Source organism: Trachemys scripta, chromosome 6 (assembly GCF_013100865.1).
Source record: "Trachemys scripta elegans isolate TJP31775 chromosome 6, CAS_Tse_1.0, whole genome shotgun sequence".
Lineage (NCBI taxonomy): Eukaryota > Metazoa > Chordata > Testudines > Emydidae > Trachemys > Trachemys scripta.
This window is the reverse complement of record NC_048303.1, coordinates 24216535-24233371: the sequence shown is the minus strand read 5'-3', so window position 1 is coordinate 24233371 and position 16837 is coordinate 24216535. Positions and strand designations below refer to the sequence as shown.

Sequence of the window (16837 nt, the reverse complement as noted above, 5' to 3'; positions counted from 1 at the left end):
ACTTTCCCCAAGAACTGCTACTGTTCATTGAAGTAAGGAGAGTAAATGCATATAATGAACTAGATCATACAATGTATAGTGCCATGACTTCTGATGTGACACCTGTACAAGAAAATGCAGTGTGCATCTCATCTTAATCATGCATACAAGTGCTCTGTTGTGGTGACAAACTGGAAAGGTAAGGATCCTTAACAGATGGGACCACACTTGTGAGAGTAATCATAATAATACAGAGCAATTTGCAAGTACTGTTATCACTGTGACAGAATGTGGGATTTGTCTAAGTCAACTTATACATTTCATTTGGTTTGTGAATGCCATTTAGGACTGTAACCTTTGATTGTGGCTGTGAGTATTCATTGTTAGAACTTGACACCTAGTGGGGAAGCTATGTGTGAAAAGCTGTTATAAAGCTATCAAGGGCCATCAGCAGTTAATGGCTCTCCCCTGATGAAACAAGGATTGCAACCAGCAGGGCCACTGACTCAGAATGAACAATGAGGAGTCCTTGTGACACCTTAGGCCTTGGCTACACTTGCGAGTTACAGCGCAATAAAGCAGCCCCGGGTGCCCTAGCTCACTCCCCATCCACTGGCAAGGCATGTAGAGTGCTCTGACTCTACAGCTACAGCGCTGCTGGTACTCCACCCCAGCGAGTGGAATAACATTTGCTGCATCCCTGTTGGAGCGCCGCGGTACCAGTATGAACGAGGTGTTGCGTTACTACGCTGCGATCAGCCTCCAGAAATGTCCCATAATCCCCTTAAGTCAAGTGGCCACTCTTGTCATTGTTGTGAAATCGTCTGCAGGAATGCGGAAATGCCCTTTCAAAGCTCCATTTCGGAGAAGCCAGCAGAGAAAAAGCAAACGTTTACTGTTTCCTTTGAATGAGTGGGGGGGGGGAGGGAGAGAGGGAGTCTGAACTTACAAGACAGCATCCTGACACACTCTCAGCACCCCAAAAACCCACTCTCTCTCCCCCCACATACACACAACACACTCCCTGTCACACTCCACCCTACCCCACCCCCATTTGAAAAGCACGTTGCAGTCACTTGCATGCTGGGATAGCTGCCCATAATGCACCGCTCCCAACGCCACTGGAAGTGCAGCAAATGTGGCCACGCCAGTGCGCTTGCAACTGCCAGTGTGGCTAGATTGCAGCGCTTTCCCTACTGTGCTTTAGGAAGGCGAGTTTAACTCACAGCGCTCTACATCTGCAAGTGTAGCCACACCCTTAGACTTAGGCTGTGTCTACACTGCCACTTTCAGCGCTAAAATTTTGTTGCTCAGGGGTGTGAAAAAACACACACACACCCCCAAGCGACAAAAGTTTTAGCGCTAAAAAGCGCCAGTATAGACAGCGCTTTATCGCTGGGAGCCACGCTCCTGGCGTAAAGCTACCACCGCTCATTAGGGGTGTTTTTTTTTTTAATCGCTGTGAGAGCTCTTCCCCGGTGATAAAGCGTGTCTATACTGCCCACGTCATAGTGCTGCCATGGCCGCACTGTAACATGGGTAATGTAGACATATGCCCAAATAAATTTGTTAGGGTAAGTTTTCGTGGGATATAACCCACTTCATTGGATGCATGGAGTGAAAAATACAGTAAGCAGCTATAAATATACAGCACATGAAAAGATGGGAGTTGCTTTACCAAGTGGGAGGGGGGTCAGTGCTAATTAGGTTGGCTTGGTATGATGTGTTCTTGACAAATCCATGTTGGCTATTTCTTATAACTCTATTATCCTCTAAGTGCTTACAAACTGACAGTTTAATGATATGTTCCAGTATCCTTCCAGGAATTGAAGTTAGGCTGACTGGTCTGTAGTTCCCCAGATCCTCTTTGTTCCCTCTTTTAAGGATAGGTATTATGTTTGCCATTCTCAAGTCCTCTGGGACCTCACTCTTCCGCCATGAATTCTCAAAGATAGTTGCTAATGGTTTTGAGATTGCTTAAGTTAGTTTCTTAAGTGCTCTAGGAGGAATTTCATCGGGCCCTACTGACCTGAATAAATCCAACGTATTGAAATATTCTTTAACCTGTTCTTTCCCTGTTTTGGCTTATCTTCCTTCCCCTTTTTCATTAATATTAACTGGGTTGAGTATCTGATCACCATTAACCTTTTTAGTGAAGACTTAAGCAAAATAGGCATGAAAGAACTCAGCTTTTTTGATGTCATCTATTATTATTATCTAAGTAGAGAAACTATACTTTCCTTCATCTTGCTCTTGTTCCTAATGTATTTAAAGAACCTCTTCTTATTACCTTCTATGTTCCTTGCTAGGTGTAACTCATTTGGTGGCTTAGCCTTTCTGATTTTGTCCCTTCATGCCGCAGTCACTGCTGATCTGCTCAGAGCCACACCTGGCAGCATTACTAGTTCCTATGTGGATGAGCAGCATAGGGTAGTGGTCAGAGGGACAGATGAGCCTCACCCTCGGAGCCACAGCCTGGCCATGGTAAGAGCCACACAGGCAGGGGAGCCGCAAACCCTCCACCTGCCCTGGACGGGAGGCCCAGGGTGCGGGGACACAAGCCGGGGGCTGCTCAAACCCCCCGCACCATGGGCAGGTGGAGGGTCCACCAAGGCTCCCCACAACTGCCCATGCAACTCTTATCATGGCCGGGCTGCAGCTCTGAGGCCCCCAGCTGGCTGGAGCCATGTCAGGGAGAGCCATGTGGGCAGCTGTGGGGAGCCTGGGTCCCTCCACCTGCCCTGGGTGGGGGACACAGAGGGCGGGGACATGGACAGGGGACTGCTTTCAGCCCTCCAACCCGCCCCGGTTGGGGGGTGGGCACCCCAGCCCCGCTCTGGCTTCCGGGGCCTCGGATGGTGGAACCTCAGGGGGTTTGGGGAAGGCTCTGATGCCCTTGCTATGGAGTACATCTGAGAGACCCAGAACTAGGAACGGTGATCCTCACTGCCCAGACCCAGGGATCTTAGTAGCACTTGGATTCAGCAGTTGGATGTTATCACACAAGGCTAGTCTGTCAAAGAAGCTTATTGGAACATCTCTGAGGGTGAGATTTACCTGCATTGTTTCCTACTGTATTAGACTTAACTTGCGTGTTTTATTTTATTTTGTTTGGTAATTTACTTTGTTCTGTCTGTTATTACTTGGAACCACTTAAATCCTACTTTTTGTATTTAATAAAATCACTTTTTACTTATTAACCCAGAGTATGTATTAATATGGGGGGAAGGGGGGAAGGGAGGGCAAACAGCTGTGAATCTCTCTCTATCAGTGATATAGAGGATGAACAATTTATGAGTTTGCCCTTAAGCTTTATTCAGGGTAAAACGGATTTATTTGAGGTTTGGAACCCATTGGGAGCTGGGTATCTGAGTGCTGGAGATTGGAGCACTTCTTAAGCTGTTTTCAGTTAAGCCGGTAGCTTATGGGGGACATGGTTCAGACTTGGATCTGTGTTTGCAGCAGGCAAGTGTGTCTGGCTTAAACAAGGCAAGGTACTGAAGTCCCAAGCTGGCAGGGAAAACGGGCTCAGAGGTAGTCTAGGTACATCAGCTGGCAGTTCCCAAAGAGGTTTCTGTGACCCAACCCGTCACAGTCACACAGATTGGTGTCAGTTTAAAGAGCAGGACTGGACCTGGTTGTGACAATCACTGTTTTCCAGAAGGCAAAAATGAGACATGGTCTAAGATCTGAGGCCTTTTTCTGCAGCCACATTAGGACAGCAGCCGCCATGAGCTAAAAAACAGAAAGTCACATCCTCACGTTTCATCTAAATTACATTAAAACAATGTAATACTGGGCTTTGAAGAAGGCACTCCGGTCCTAATAGTACCCACCATCACCAGATAAAGAAACAGATCTTAAAATGTTTAAAGAACACTGATAGCATTCTGTCTGGCAAGGAATCACTTATCAACAGTTGTGATTGTGAAAACAATACTTCTTTATTGTTTTGCCTTTATGGTCCCTCCTTTTCTATTGTTTATCTGTATGGTCTCTGTCTGGTTCTTTGATTGTTTCTATCTATTGTGTAACTAATTTTGCAAGATTTAATTCAACTACAATGGTGGAGTCGGATTGGTTAAAGAATAGTCTCGTAATGGGCTAGAATTGGTGAAAAAACACTGTTTTGTAGTATTTTGGTTTACAATGATTGGTGAAGGTAGAGCTAAACAGCACTCAAGTTTAGCTACATAAACTGGGGTCCAAAAGGAAGTTCTTTGGAACTTAACTGCAAGACACAGCCCAAGATCAGAGCTGCCAGATCTCAACATCCTGCCAACTATATCGTGCAGAAGCCGGAGGAATCCCAGATGACCTGATCCTGACTGGCCATCAGGAAAAGTTTGTCTGCCTTATTGGGAGTGGTGAGCATTGTATGCTTAGTTTATGTATTCTGTTTTGGTAACTGTTAATAAACAGAGGTTAGGCTATTACTGTGTAAGGCTCTTTCACTGGTAAGAGGCCCCATAAACCCACAGAAGATTATGCCCTGAGCCCTAGGAACTGGGAAAGGGTGGGAGTGCCTAAATTAATCAGGTCATGCCTTGAGCCCATGGAAGAGTAAAGGTGGAGTGCCCTAGAGTGTGTGGGTAAGAATGGAGGTTGAGTAACTTTCTTAAAACCACATGGTGAGAGAGCTGGGGCTAGAATTCTGACATTCCTGGCTACAACTACTGTGCACAGACTACTCAATTAAGCCTTTCCCTGTAGTGTATAGAAGTCACTCTTCCGACCCTGCTGAAGGACAAGCAAGTGAGGCAAGATAGTTGGTGTTTGAGAGAGAGAAGCTGACCGAGGTACTAACTATTACCTTTAGGGCCCTGTTAAGAACAAACTCCATTTAAATAAGAGTATTTTTTGTTGGTTTACCATGAAACTGTGTTTCTTCCCACAGATAAACTGAACTGAATAGAATAGAAATTTACCGCAGAGCAATTCATCACAGCTTAGATTAGTGGAGATGTTAATGTCAAAGACTGCAGAACAACATCACCACCATGCAAGCATCAGTAGTTGCCAAACTGGTTACCATAAGAGGCAAACTGTGGGAGCCGATTAGGAAAAGAAACCCATCCATCCATCAAGTTGCTAAGGACGGAATTGTGTTGTGCTTGGAGAATAATTGCCCTGGCCCTGCACAAAACCTACCTTCTGTGCAAGTCTCTCCTCCTTTGCCCAGGTTACAATGACACCGAGAACCGCCCCGATCATAATCATTGACACAAAAGCTGTCGGCAGAGCAGATGGTTTCATCACAGGACAGATCAAACAGCCGTACTGCTGAGGCTATGCCATTCCTTGTGGTTGCCTTAGCTGTAGTGGTTGTAGGAATGGGGCGCATAGTTGTTGCAGGGGAAGTAATAGGATCAGAGGTGGTCGTAATTAGCCTGGATAGGAGCCTTGTACTAGACCCTGGAGCAACCTTGGTTTCAACCAAAAACTTCCTGTTGCCTCCTTTGATAGCTGGAAGTGGCTTGAGCTAAAGCAAGATAAAAGAAACTTAAGTTTAGTACAGTCATAAGCTAAAATTAAACATGTTCCACGGAAATTAAAGCTACATCCCCTAAGAAATATATTTGAAGAAACAAATTCATCTTAAAGGAAGAAAAAGACACAAACAAGCCACTTTTATTTTACCTGCGCACATAAGGTTAAAGGTTAAATATGCCAACAGGATCAAGTCCCTTTATCTATAATACCACTAGAAAATAAATACAAATAGAAATGCCAAACTGGAACCTTTGAATTTACCTCTTCAATATAAATGTCATAGTCTGAATCATCAATATCAAATCCATCATCGTCACTGACTATGGTGCCTGTGATGTACCGATGCCCATAGCTTCCACTTCCTAACTCCTCAGAACCTGTGAAGACAAAACTGGTATATTCAGTTCACATATTTTTTCTCTTTTCAACACAGAGCCATCAATTCCTGCACAGAAGTTCAGGTCTTAACTCAGAACAATGAGAACCAGGATGGTGTTGGCATTCATTTTAAAGAATCAGCAAATGTGCCAGTGTCAAGATGGAAAGCATATTGTAGAGCTAATACATCAAAAATTAAATATAAAGCAAACCAAGTGACGCTCTCCTCTGGATGTCCCACTGCACTCCGTGCACTGTACATCATTCTTTTAGACCGGAGTTTCAGTGTGGACCCCATTTTTACTAGCTATATTGTCTCACTGAACAAATTCACCCCCATTTGCGAGTGCATGGTCCACTACCTCCTTTATTGGTGACAGAATATCATCCCTGGGTTAACCACAACAACTGCTTACCTGGAAAAGTAAAAGCAGGAAGATATTCAGGGTGAGATTTTCAATAGCACTCAGCTTTGGCCTTAGTCTGCTCCCATTTACTTCAACGGTCACACTTGGTCACTTTGGAAAATGCCACCTTTAATGTATTTTTAGCTTTTTAAAGTGCAATTTAGCAGCTGAAAATGAGGTGAGCCAGCACCATGTGAGGAACCAGCTCTCTGTGCACCACCCGAAGTGTTATACAGACTACAGGTTAAGGGCCATTATTTCAGATGGTGCAATCTCAGGGCAGAGACTCTCTTTATTTGCATGTATTCTATAGTCTCTATCCCATCTTGATACTAGACAAACAATGACAATAGGTAATCCTAACCAACAAAGTTTAACAGGATAGACATTAGGCATTACAAACAAGTCTTATTTTTGACAGTGGTTTAAAATACTAGGGAGTTAGGGCTTGGCTACACTTGCGAGTTACAGCGCATTCAAGGAGCCCAGGTGCACTAGCTCACTACTCGTCCACACTGGCAAGGCACGTAGAGTGCTCTGACTCCACGGCTAGAGCGCTCCTGGTACTCTACCTCGGCGAGTAGAATAATGTTTGATGCGCCCCTGCTGGAGCACCCCAGTGTCAGTGTGAATGAGGTGTTACATTACTGCGCTCTGATCAACCTCTGGAAACGTCCCATAATCCCCTTATGTCAAGTGGCCACTCTTGTTATTGTTTTGGATATGCCCTTTGAAAGCTCCGTTTGACAGCCAGCATGCTTATCTGCTCTGAGACAAAGCAACCATTACTGTGGAATGCTGTGTGTGAGAGAGAGAAGGGGGGGGTCTGAACTTACAAGACAGCATGCTGACATGCTCTCAGCCCCCCAAAACCCACTCTCTTCCCCCACAACACACTCCCTGTGACACTCCACCCCACCCACCCACCCATTTGAAAAGCATATTGCAGCCACTTGCATGCTGGGATAGCTACCACAATGAACTGCTCTCTGTGGCCATTGCATGAGCTGCTAATGTGGCCATGCTAGTGCACTGGCAGCTGTCAGTGTGGACTGACTACAGCGCTTTCCCTACTGCACTCTACAAAGGCTGGTTTAACTCAAAGCACTCTACATCTGCAAGTGTAGCCATGCCCTTAGTAACTAATGCACCAGTAATGTTTTCATAGATTTGCTTTTTTCACAAAATAATTTTCTCACAAAAACAACCAGTTCAGAGGCATTTTTACATGTATTTTCATGCACACCCCATAATGCTAGGTTCTTAATTGGCCATTTAAGCTACCACTGCTGATCCATGCTTTGCCAAGTCTCTGTGTGGGTTGAATGCATGTGCTTGCTTATTTTAGGACCCCAGAACTACCTGTACTCTCTCTAGTTAGAGATAGGAATTTATATTGCAAAGCGTACAGCTACAAAGCCTGTCCAGCCAAAGAACACCTGCTGAAGGAGAGCACAGTACCAGGGATAGCTGCCAACATGAAAAAAACAACCAGCCACTTTATAGCACAGAGGTCTTAACTTCCTCCACTGAGCAAAGTGATAGAATTGATCAAAGATAACATGACTCAAAGGACCTGCAGTAGGCGCAGTGTGAGCTGAGGCATTCCGCATTATCACGTAGATTGTACTTGTCTAGTTCTGGATAACAAACTCCTCTTGCAGTGTGGGAACAGCAAAAGAATCTCAGTGACCTACAGTCCAGAGGGGGAAATGCCAGTTCAACCACAGAGCTTTTTGCAGACAATGATTAGCAGAACTGGAGCGCTCGGTCTCTTTCTGCCGCTGCACCAACAACCCAGAAACTCTGGCTGCAGACAGTTATGAAATCAAACATATGCTCACCAGCTATATATTCATGCTGCTACTTTACCAATCCAAAGGCAGCCCACAAAATGCTAGGTACTAGATTTATTTGTGGGTAGAAGCTGTTATATTAGCACACAACACAATTAGGGAGCAATTTTGGCAGAGATAATAAGGCATCTGTGTTTCCAGCCCAAATAATTGTAGAAAAGGTGCAAGGCTTTTAATCCAATCTTATCTATATCTATCTATAAATAAGATATTACATCAGCCCTATATTAACTGGAAGTATTTAGTGTAAATGAGTTACATCTTAGAAATGTAGCTCTGCTGAGTTTATAATATGACTTTCAGCTCCTAAGAGTTTCGTAAAAGTTCATGGTTAACTAGTCATGCACATACTCAGAATACACTCCTGGTTTTTGTTAAAGGATTAAATCCTGCTTTCTGTGACACCTTGTAAATTACTGAAATAATGATATTGACTCTGGATTGACAACGGTGTCAGTGAGAGTAGAATTTGTCCCACAGTATGTATTCAGAAACAGATGATTACTATAGTTAACGAGAGAGATAATATATATTGGGACCAATTCTGCTTTCATTGTGGGAGTAGAAAAATATCTGTTATAAAAATATTGGTGAAAGCTTCTACTCCCAGTACTCACGTGAGTAGCCAGTGGGGTTAATCATATTAGTAGGGTGAACATTTAACCCAGAATTTAACCATAGTTAGGTAGGCACCCTGCTTTTACCTCATACAAAGAGCAATCACTGGCTGGATGTCCTCCTTCCCCACTCTATACCATTGGCAAATTATGTTTTATGAGCTATAATGAATGTCTGCAAAAGAATCAGTGTGCACGAGAAACTAAGGCAATAATAACAGCCACAGCAGCAACATTATAAGTGAAATCTGCATTATACTGGGGAGTGGTTTGAATGAAATGGAGCATATGGCTAGCCAGTATTCTCATCAGCTCACCTTGGATCTAGGCAATCTCAGTCCATTGGAATATCTTTACTTTTATGTCAGATCTGTAATTTCACTAGGGGCAGCTTGCCTTTCTAAAAGACAGACTTATATAGTGTGTATGTAGCTGTTTCAAAGTCAACCCAGTTCAGTCAATACTCCTCTCATTTGTTAATAGGTCATAAAACTGGGGAGAGGGGTGGAGAGAAACACGGAACAATGGTACCAATCATGACTTGGGATGTGATCAAAACTGTATTCAAAATATCTAACATATGTATCATACCTTTTCTAATTCAAAGGTCGCAGACTACATAAGAAATATTCGTGAAAGGGCAGATCCTGCGACACTCCCTCCTTTCTCAAGCAAAGCTTCTACCAATTTTAATGGGAGTTTTGGCTGAGTAAGGATAGCAGAAGCTGACTTGTAAAAAAATGAAAAGAAAGCAAGCAAACTCCTTCCTACTACCACATACAGGAAAAATGTTAGAGCCCTCTTTGGCCTCCAGATACATACTCACTGGGTATGGTATTGACTCCATGCTAGTTTTGCACTGGTATAACTCCACTGACCACAATGGATATTCCTGAGTGACACCAGTTTTAATGAGAACAGAATCAGGGTCACTGACTTAGAAAAGATGCCCAATTCTAAGGGCAGAGTGTGTATCTTTTTTGGGTTTTGGATCAGAATGTTCCATGTCAATGTGAGGCACAAAAGAGATGAAATATTTTGCCTTGACAATGCTTTTTAATGTATTGAGCAGGCACAACATTTAAAGCCTGGGAAGAAGAGCAAAGAAGATATGGCTTATTATGGCTGTCAAAAAAAAGGTTGCTTCAAGGTCCTTCTTCAAAGCCCTTCTTCTGGCTGGTTTTGTGTGGCATTTTACTTAATGAGAGAATGTGGAAGTTTGGCATTGGGGGGACAGGAGCATCTTAGGGGCCCCAGTACTTACAGGTCTCTCATTTGGCTAAGATTACCCTAGCCCAACCCACTATTGCCACTCATATAGGGCCAAATTCTTAGGAAAATTTCCTGCTGATCAATGGGATCCTGACACAACTGCAGGATCTGGCCCAAAATTGACAATGAACAGAAACTTGTGTTTCAAAACAACCAAAAATTGTAAGGAAAACTTTAAGGGGTGCTTGATCCACATAGAAAGGAAAAGCTCAGCAGAAAGCCAGATTGTCACAGCCAGCACACGTAACTTATTACTCTACCTGCTGACCTGCGCATGACTCAGGTAAAGCATGATGCAGTTGTAAACACAAATACAAAGACTGGGAGGTATAGTCTCATCTTGCTGTGTCTGGATTTACAGGGGTGAATTCTCACACAGCAAGATGAGACTATCTTATACCCCCCTGAGTTTTCAGTTCACATCCTGGATCATATGATATGACATGATACCCACATGTGAGGCAACACAAATATAAAATAACCAGAAGACAAAGAAGCTAAGAGGAGTATTTTAAAGAGAAACCACGTGCTGGCTGATGTATTAGGAGCACTGCATAACTCTAGCAAAGAGCTCACCACATAATGGGTGGCAAATCAGGAATGATTAAACCAAGTGGTGCTTTGTGAATACCAAAACAATGACTACAGAGACTAAAAACATGTTCTATATTTCATTACATTAGTGCTCCAGTGTGCAAGGAGATGAAGCCCATCTAAGACCCTCTACCAGCCTTGTAATCCTGTCCCATAATTAATTGAAAAACCTGCAGGGAGTCATTGACATAAAACAGCCTCTCTCCAAATAATCAGGGATTAAGTTATACCAAAGAAACCTTTTCAAAATAAATAGGAATCAGCACAAACTGTTATTGCCAATTAAGTAGCCATGGGCATATTGACCAACACAAGCAGAATTATGTAGGAACTAGATTGCAAAGCGCTTCAAAGTAGTTTTGTTAAATGTAGGTGCCACAAACTCATTCAATTCAGAGGATCACATAGTTCTAACATCAAAATACACGGAAGGCAACTTTGTTTAATGATCAGGAGACTGAACTCTATTCCTGTCAATGATTCACTTAGAGAAATCACTGGATCCCAACCCTGTCTATATAATGGGAACAATAATACTAATCCATTAATCCTAACTACCTAAAAGATCGTCTCTTTCCCTGTGTATGACCTCAGATGAGTTCAAACTTAGACACTCCAGGTTTAAATATCTGGGCCACCCTTTTTCAAAAGGGGCAGCTGATTCTTGGTGTAACTCATTTTTCAAGTAGCCAGCTTGAGATGGCTGGTCCCTGAAAAAGTGATGCACCCAGAATTAGTGGACACTGTTGAATTGTTTGCCCTAAAAGGCAGGTGGCAGAATATTTGCCGTGAAAAGTCCTGAGTAGAATTCACTTCCCCTGCTGGTATGATGAAGCCCAAGACTGTTGACCTCCAGGCCATAGTAAAAATTCCATCTGTTTTCCCAGGCTGCAGCATAGGGGCAAAGGCATGAGAGCTGCAGGTGGGGCTACTTTGCTTATTTGATTCTGTGAGAGAATTTATTATTTTTGTAATTGTTACATTTGATATTTGAAATATGTTGGTTTTGAGAAAGTATATACGCACCCAGAGCCATCTCTAAAACATGTGTTTTAATATACTGGAAAAATAAATACATTGAAAAATATCTGAAGTATCTTTACATGAAGGAAATATTTTTATTTATTTATTGTATTACTGTAGCAACTATGAGCCCCAGTCACGGACCAGGATCCCCCTGTGGTAGGTGCTGTACCAGAACACAGATACAAAAATATACAATAAAATTAACTAAAGCAAAATATTACATCATTTCTTTGCAATACAAAAATCAATATATAGTTAGGACTCAAGTTAACCATGGAGTTAACATCTCCCTTTGTCCCCTCTCTGCATGCGGATAATTGTAACATATAACCAACCACACTGTATTATTATATAATAATAATTATTATTGCAGGTAATCAAGGCCAGATGTTCTATTTGCAATGATTCTGGGAGGTCTGTCACGTCAGGTGACACTGTTAGCAGCTCTTCAGAATACAATGAACATTGGGTCAGCTTTGCTAAGGTGATCATGCACTGTAACTCACAGACAGCTTAACACAGAGATACTATTGAATTCTGTGGGAGCTGGGGGATGAAGGATGGAGGGGGAATGAGTTCAGCATCTATCAGAAGCCGGCCTAGAAACACCTAAATGTCCAAGGCCTTCTTTAGTTCATGGTAAGTAGGCAGATGGTGTGACTCTCTCAGGGCAGGGTCCATGTCTTCCTCGGGGTTTGGAAAGTGCCTGACACAGTATAGGAACTACTGAACTCTAAAAAATAAATAACAATCAGAGCAGCTTGTGATGCACGTGGAAAATGAGATAGAAGATCAGGGTGCTTCGTGAATGCATGGAATATATGCAGGAGTGGAGTGCTCCTTCTATGTTAGCCTCCAATACAGCAGAAACATACAAGTTCAAATGCATTTGGGGTAACGCTCAGGATTTGGCCCACCACGTGCATGCACGTCACTATACAATATAAATGGTTTATTTAATTTTATATTCCCAGACCAAAAAATACGATAAACTGGCATTAAGGCTTAAAGTACCTGTTAATACTTTACAGGTAAGAACTATCATAAGAATATTGTAATTATCCCCCAAACAAACATTGCAAACCTAGGAAATACAAACTGAAGACTGTAGTTAAAAGAAATCCAACTATTTCTCATCAAGATATTTCAGGCTACATCTACACTAGCAACTGTACATGTACATGGTTGTGCCATCATAATCCCATATTGTCCACACCTAAACCCCAGAAGCATGTGTCTGAAGGTGAGTAGAGGGTGAGAAAGCTAGCATGCCTGGGGGGGTGTAGATAAGTACATGCTTCAGGCTGTGGCATGGCCCTATACCCATGCCAGTGTGCAGCGTGGATGGGGGCAAGGGGCATGTACAAGGTCTTGAGTTTCAATAGTCCTCCATACCCCCATTCCCATAATGCACTGAGCCCTTTTCTGCCTGACCCTACCCAATCTAAAAAGGTCACTCTTTTAATCCATACAGGTGAATACAGCTCCTGCTCCCAGAGCAGCCCCCTGGCACACCCACTACACCCAGGTGCTAATCAATGTGTAGTAAGAATACATTGTCCTCCATGAATTCACCCAGAGCAGCAGGAACATACACCAGTACCAGAAAATTTCAGAGTCTGGAGCAGGGGGTCACTGAGTGAACTCCAGTCCAGTGCCAGGAAACACTTGAGACTCCTGCACAACCATGATCTCATCAGTGGAGTTTCCAGCCCCAAAGTGGTTTGTAGTTGACCTATAGCTGTTTGGTGTTGATAACTTCCACAGGGCTATAGCCACCTGCTTCTGCACCTGTATGGCTTCCCTGAACTGAGAGTTCTGGCAATGCAAAGGTGTGGTGCAAGATCCTCATACAGCTCAATGAAGCTCTATTTCCTTCTTCAGATGTTCTGAAGCCACTGCTTGTCATCCCAGGTTCCAAGTCAATGTGATCCCACCACACTGTGCTGGTTCTCCTGCACCAGAAGGAATGGTCCACCGCGGGCAACACCAGCATTCACCCTATCTGTGCCATAACAGCTGAATGAATTGTCATTCACTTTCAATGTCAGCAATCTTTGACATGTCACAAAGTTCTGCCCAAATTCCACCCAGCATCTCACTGATAGCCTTCTCCACGGCATAAACATTTGCCTCACAATAAGGAGCAGGAGCAGAACCACATCATCATCCCATTGCTCCAACCATGTCTTCTACCCAGTTTGGCTGGAGGGAAACATGGTCACAAACTGGCACCTACAAATACGTGAGAACTGGGGACAGTACCAAGAGCACACAGCAAAGCGGTTCCTAGAGTGTCTCTGTGTAATGCACAGAACCCTGGGATACAGCAGTATGGACATGGGTGTATGTGTACCCGGGTCCAGCATAGCATATGTGGACACACAGCATGGGTATGGGGAACAGGCATAAGCATGGAGTATGTGCACCAGTGTAGACAAGGGAGAGGAAGGGGGGGGGGGATGAGACTACTATTTGCTCTTTGAAGTAATACCACTTCCTCGGATGCAAAACGTAAAAGAGAAAAGGTGCTTCAGTATCAGACATGTCAATTTGCCGGCAATGAAATAACCTTTGCAGTAACACTGTCTTCTTCGGAGTTCAGGGTGCATAAAAATCAATATTTTTGGGGGAAAAAATATGGATTTTTTAAAATTTAAATCTGACTTTTAATTGTTGTTATTTAAATTATAGCAAGTTTTTCTTTTTAAAATAAACCCGTTTAAAACAAAATCTGAATTTAATACCAAATATATTAATGCCTAAATTTATGATGATATCTTAAAACATTCCATTAGCAAATATATATGCTGAATCCACAAGTCTCTATCAAAACCTTTGAGTTAAAGGTTGCTTTTCTATTTAAAGAAAGAAACGGGGAAAATATGTAACTGGTCAAGCTTTATAAATATGGCACAATAGGTCATGTACGATCCTGTGGGGACCCAGGAGCTGTGTGACCAGGTGCAAGAGATTGGTAAAGTCATGACCCAGCCTCTGACTCCAGGAGATTCCATCATGTATCTCATCACCACTGAGCTCACCTGGGTGGTTTCATTCTCTTATTTTATAGCTTCTCCCTACCTAACCTCTGATTGGCTCAGTTTTCAACTTATGAATATTTATGACACCAACCACCATGTAAACTTACTTTCCAGCTCATATCAAAATACTGAAGTTTATGCATCCAAAACATTTAAGGTTGTGTTGTTTAATAAAAATAAATATCATTTGCAGTTTTGTTGGTTTAATTAAATTCCAGTTACCATCCTAATGCAGCTTGACACAAATCATCAGCAAAAAGTTAATATATCATTCACCATTTTCTAACATACTAAAAATGGACAATAAGAATCTGAAAATATTAAGCGATATCATTGTTTAAATAAATGTACATGGGGTGCCCTCCTAGGTAGCAAAAAGATGTACCAAATCTAGTTTAAAGGCTCTATTTAGTTGTAAATCAACATGTTTTAATGGTTATATCAACCAATAAGAATAATGTGCCTTTGTTCAGAAAATAACTGAAGTACAAATGGAAAAGCTGATTAAAATCGATGATTTAAATTGAGGCTTTCCATTTGGTGATTCAAATTGACTTGATTTACATAAATCCATCCTACCAGAGTTTCTGCTGATATTTTATTTCAGTCGATTTGGTCAGGGTAACTCTGGCTAGATGTGAACTAGAGGGGGGTGGATATTTCATTACCTGTAGATCTCTACTCTGATTTCCAATGGAGATTGTTGGAGGGATTTGTTAGACTTCTGTGCATCTTCTGGCCATGTTAGACCTCTGTAATTAAGTTCAGTATATGTACATTGATGGCTTCTGGTTTTTGGAGTTTATTAATTTCATTGGGGTGGGGGTATTTTTAGCAATTTTTTAATTTTAGGAAGGATGTCCAAAAATCAGGAGTTTTCAGGGCACTTTGTATATGATTGTAATGTATATTACATGACAGTATATACTGCTATAATGAGCAATCTTTGTAATGTTTAATGTTGTGATGATGCAAACAGCAATATGTTAAAGTGCATTAGGAAGCCTTTAGTGTGTGCCATCAAGGTCCACACACAGACCAATTAAGCGACAACACATTAGTGTGCTTTAGAAATCACACCCCCGTAGTATGCATTACTGTTCTGTGTACACAAACCCTTAAACACAAGTGATCATTTCCAGTGTTGTTCTGGTGTTTATTGGATAGACACCAACTTCTCTTTCTTTTTTGTGGATGTTTTATTGGTTTTTTATCAGTTAAAATTTAAAATCAGAAGTCTCATATATACTGTACCTGACTGTGACTGAGCCTTTGAGGGACTGGGCAGTGCTGACAGCTAACTCATTCACACCTTCCTGTTGTAGTTACATGTACAGATTTCTAATGTACTAATGTTGTTTTCCCTACTCTTTCCAGATTAATGTCATGTCAGTTCCATTACTCAATTTCAACAGACTGGAATGTTATTCAGAAAGTGCAATATTCCCAAATTAGCATTCAGAGCCTGAGTATTTTCTGGGCAACGGCCCACAGTGGAAGATGGAGAAAACAGATACAAGCTGTAGATGCAGTCATTACTAAGCAGGACTGGTATCCACTCATGTAGTGAAGGATCATTAGATGATCTAAATGCACATTAGGATATTAGAAGTACTTGTGGCACCTTAGAGACTAACAAATTTATTAGAGCATAAGCTTTCGTGGACTACAGCCTAAGCAGTAGAGAAGTGGGCTGTAGTCCACGAAAGCTTATGCTCTAATAAATTTGTTAGTCTCTAAGGTGCCACAAGTACTTCTAATATCCTAATGTGCATTTAGATCATCTAATGATCCTTCACTACATGAGTGGATACCAGTCCTGCTTAGTAATGACTGCATCTACAGCTTGTATCTGTTTTCTCCATCTTCCACTGTGGGCCGTTGCCCAGAAAATACTCAGGCTCTGAATGCTAATTTGGGAATATTGCACTTTCTGAATAACATTCCAGTCTGTTGAAATTGAGTAATGGAACTGACATGACATTAATCTGGAAAGAGTAGGGAAAACAACATTAGTACATTAGAAATCTGTACATGTAACTACAACAGGAAGGTGTGAATGAGTTAGCTGTCAGCACTGCCCAGTCCCTCAAAGGCTCAGTCACAGTCAGGTACAGTATATATGAGACTTCTGATTTTAAATTTTAACTGATAAAAAACCAATAAAACAT

At 42.2% G+C, this 16837-nt stretch overlaps 1 protein-coding gene across 1 annotated transcript in view; it reads right to left on the bottom strand.

Moving 5' to 3' along the window:
- EGFLAM (EGF like, fibronectin type III and laminin G domains) overlaps positions 1-16837 on the bottom strand; it is a 99965-nt gene that overhangs the window by 24464 nt on the left and 58664 nt on the right. The window contains exons 8-9 of the mRNA XM_034774018.1: positions 5734-5849; positions 5131-5461 (exon numbers count right to left, since the gene is read on the bottom strand). Of these exons, the coding sequence (XP_034629909.1) occupies positions 5131-5461; positions 5734-5849 (447 nt within the window). The remainder of the gene's footprint in view (positions 1-5130; positions 5462-5733; positions 5850-16837) is intronic.